This window comes from Empidonax traillii, unplaced genomic scaffold, assembly GCF_003031625.1.
Source record: "Empidonax traillii isolate 1590-97213 ecotype Southwest subspecies unplaced genomic scaffold, ASM303162v1 scaffold2290:size47672, whole genome shotgun sequence".
Classification (NCBI taxonomy): domain Eukaryota; kingdom Metazoa; phylum Chordata; class Aves; order Passeriformes; family Tyrannidae; genus Empidonax; species Empidonax traillii.
Window position 1 is genome coordinate 4,209 of NW_020957483.1, and position 2,600 is coordinate 6,808.

The window sequence follows — 2,600 nt, forward strand, 5'->3', positions numbered from 1 at the left end:
GGGGGATAGAGGGGGCATGGGGGGGGTGGTGGGTACAGGGATTTGAGGGCTGTGGAGGGCTGGGGGTTTGAGGTCTTTGGGGGCTCTGGGGGGCACAGGGACTGTGGGGTCCAAACGCTCTGCCCACCCCAGGACACGCGGGTGCGGGCGGAGCCGGGGGGGCGCGGGAAGCCCCCCGTGGTGTCCGTCACCAACCGGCTGGGTGGGGAGGAGGTGACCCACGCCCTGGTGGCCGAGAGCACGGCCGAAGCCCAGCGCTGGCTCGAGGCCTTCAAGCAGCACCTCTACGACTTGGGTGAGTGAGGACCCCGGGACCCCCAGCCCTGCAGGACCCCCCATCATCCCTGGGGGACACCCCATCCCTTTCTGACCCTCCATCCTGGTGGGACCCTGTCCCGGTGGGACCTCCATCATTACAGGACCCCCAAACCCTGTGGGATCTTCCCAAGCCATGTGGGACCCCCCTGAGCTGTGTGGGAGCCCCCACTCCTGAAGGACCCCCATCCCAGTGGGACCCTTCATCCTGGTGGGATCCCTCCATCCCTGCAGGACTCCCAACCCACTGGGACCCTCATCATCCCAATGGAACACCTTCCTTTCTGCAGGACCATGCCCAACTTTGTGGCCCCCATTCCCAGTGGGACCCCCATCCCGTGGGACCCTATCCCACTGCAATCCCCATCCTGGGATGATTCCATCCCATGGGACCGCCCTCCCATGGGACCCCCATTCCAGGAGGACCCCCATGCCCGTGCAAGCCCCACGCCATGCCCTGCTGTGTCCCCCCACTGCCCCTGTCCCCCAGGCCAGTGGAAGCAGTGCTGTGAGGAGCTGATGCGGATCGAGGAGCCCCCCCCGCGCCGTCCCCCGGCCCCGCTGCCCCCCCAGGGCTCCCTCTACCACCAAACGGGTGAGTGGGGCGGGAGGGGCCGGGAGGGTCGGGCTGGAGGGGCTCTGCTCTGTCTCCCCCTCTCTGCTCTCTGCTCACTCCCTAACGCCGCTCTTCTCTACTTGCTGTCCCCCTCTCTGTCCCCTCCTCTGTCCCCCCCTTTCTGTCCCCCCTCTCTGCTGCTCTGCCACCCCCCGGTGCCCCCAGCCCCGCCGGGCCCCCCCGGTTCCCCCCCGGGCGAGGGGCTCCTGCTGCAGGAGAACGTCTCGGCCGAGATCCGGGCGCTGCTCAGCTCCTACTACAGCGACAGGTGACAGGGGGGCACGGGGGGCCGAGACCCCCCCCCCACAGCACCCCTGGGGACACCAAAGGGACCCCCAAGACTCCCCCCCCAGCCCATGGGGGCCTTGGGGCAGCACTGGAGGGGGCAGTGGGAGGGCCCCCGAGAACCCCAAAACCTGTGGGGGCTGTGGGGCAGCGCTGGGGGGGTGGGGGAGTGACTGTAGGACCCTGAGACACCCCCCTCCACCCACGGGGACCACAGCGGAGGGAAAATGGGGCATTTGGGGGGACCTCTGAGCCATCCCCCCCTGCCTTTGAGGGCCATGGGGCAACTCTGGGGAACTGGGCAGGGAGCTGGGCATATTGGGGAGCCGTTCGCAGCCCCCACCCCACAGTGCAGCCATGGGGGCTCCAGGAGGGGTCTGGGGGCGCTGCTGACCCCCCTTTCCCCCCCAGCTATTGACCCCTCGGATGACATTGCGGCGGTGACCGACATCCTGACGCGGCACCGGGGGGGCCCCCGATCTCCAGGGCCGCCCCCGTGGCTGTCGCTGTTCGAGGGGCCCCCCCTGCGCAGCCCCAGCCCCCCCCGGCGGGGCCGCCCCCGCACCCTGTCCCTGGACGCCCGGCTCAGCACCCTCAAGGGCCGGGGGGGCACCCCCAGGCCCCCCCACTCCAGCTCCTCCAGCAGCGGCAGCAGCAGCCCGGGACCCCCCCAGCGGGACCCCCCCAGGCCCCTCCAGTCCCGGGTCTGACCTCCAGCCCCTGGGGGGGGCAGGGGATGGATCCCCCCACCATCCCCTGCAGGGGCTGGGAGAGGTTGATGTCACAGGGGGTCGGGGCAGGGGTCTGGGGGCTCCCAGCTCCTTTTTTGGGGAGAAACTGGAATTTCTGCCCCCTCTGTGCTGGGGGGGATCAGAGCTAAACTCCAAAAAGGGGAGGGGCTTCCCCCACCCCAGGGTGGGTGCTGGGGATCCCCCCACTGTGGAGTGGGTACAGGGGTCCCCCCAGGGTGGGTGCTCAGGGTCTAACCCGGGGGGGGGGGCACAGGGACCTCCCCCCCCAGCTCTGCTTTCCCTCACCTCTAACATGGGGGGGGGGCAGCCCCCCCGGCAGGACACTCCCCCATTAATAATGTGCATTAATAATTTGCATTAAAATTTATTTAACAGCTGCTGTGTGCGATTGGGGGGGTCTCTGTGCCCACGGTGGGGGGGGCCATGTCCCCCCCCCCATGCTGCCATTGGCAGGGGGGCCAGGGGTGCTGCCCCCTCCCCAGGATGCTCATTGGGGTGCAAGTGGAGGGTTGGGGTCTGTGCTGGGGGGGTGATGTGTGGGGAGGAGGCTGTGGTGCCATAGGGGGAACCACCCCCCAGAAGGGAGTGTTGGGCCCCCTGGTTACACGGCGTGGGGGGAGAGGTCCTCGTCC

General features: G+C 69.2%; 2 protein-coding genes across 2 annotated transcripts in view; one reads left to right on the forward strand and one right to left on the reverse strand.

Moving 5' to 3' along the window:
• LOC114071792 (rhotekin-like) overlaps positions 1-2,342 on the forward strand; it is a gene marked incomplete at its 5' end in the record, with an annotated part of 5,863 nt that extends 3,521 nt beyond the window's left edge. Inside the window, 3 exons of the mRNA XM_027909647.1 lie at positions 99-295; positions 806-910; positions 1,628-2,342. Of these exons, the coding sequence (XP_027765448.1) occupies positions 99-295; positions 806-910; positions 1,628-1,926 (601 nt within the window). The remainder of the gene's footprint in view (positions 1-98; positions 296-805; positions 911-1,627) is intronic.
• The window catches only part of LOC114071797 (drebrin-like), a 7,325-nt gene continuing 6,974 nt past the window's right edge, over positions 2,250-2,600 (reverse strand). Inside the window, 1 exon segment of the mRNA XM_027909656.1 lies at positions 2,250-2,255. Coding sequence (XP_027765457.1) covers positions 2,250-2,255 — 6 coding nt within the window.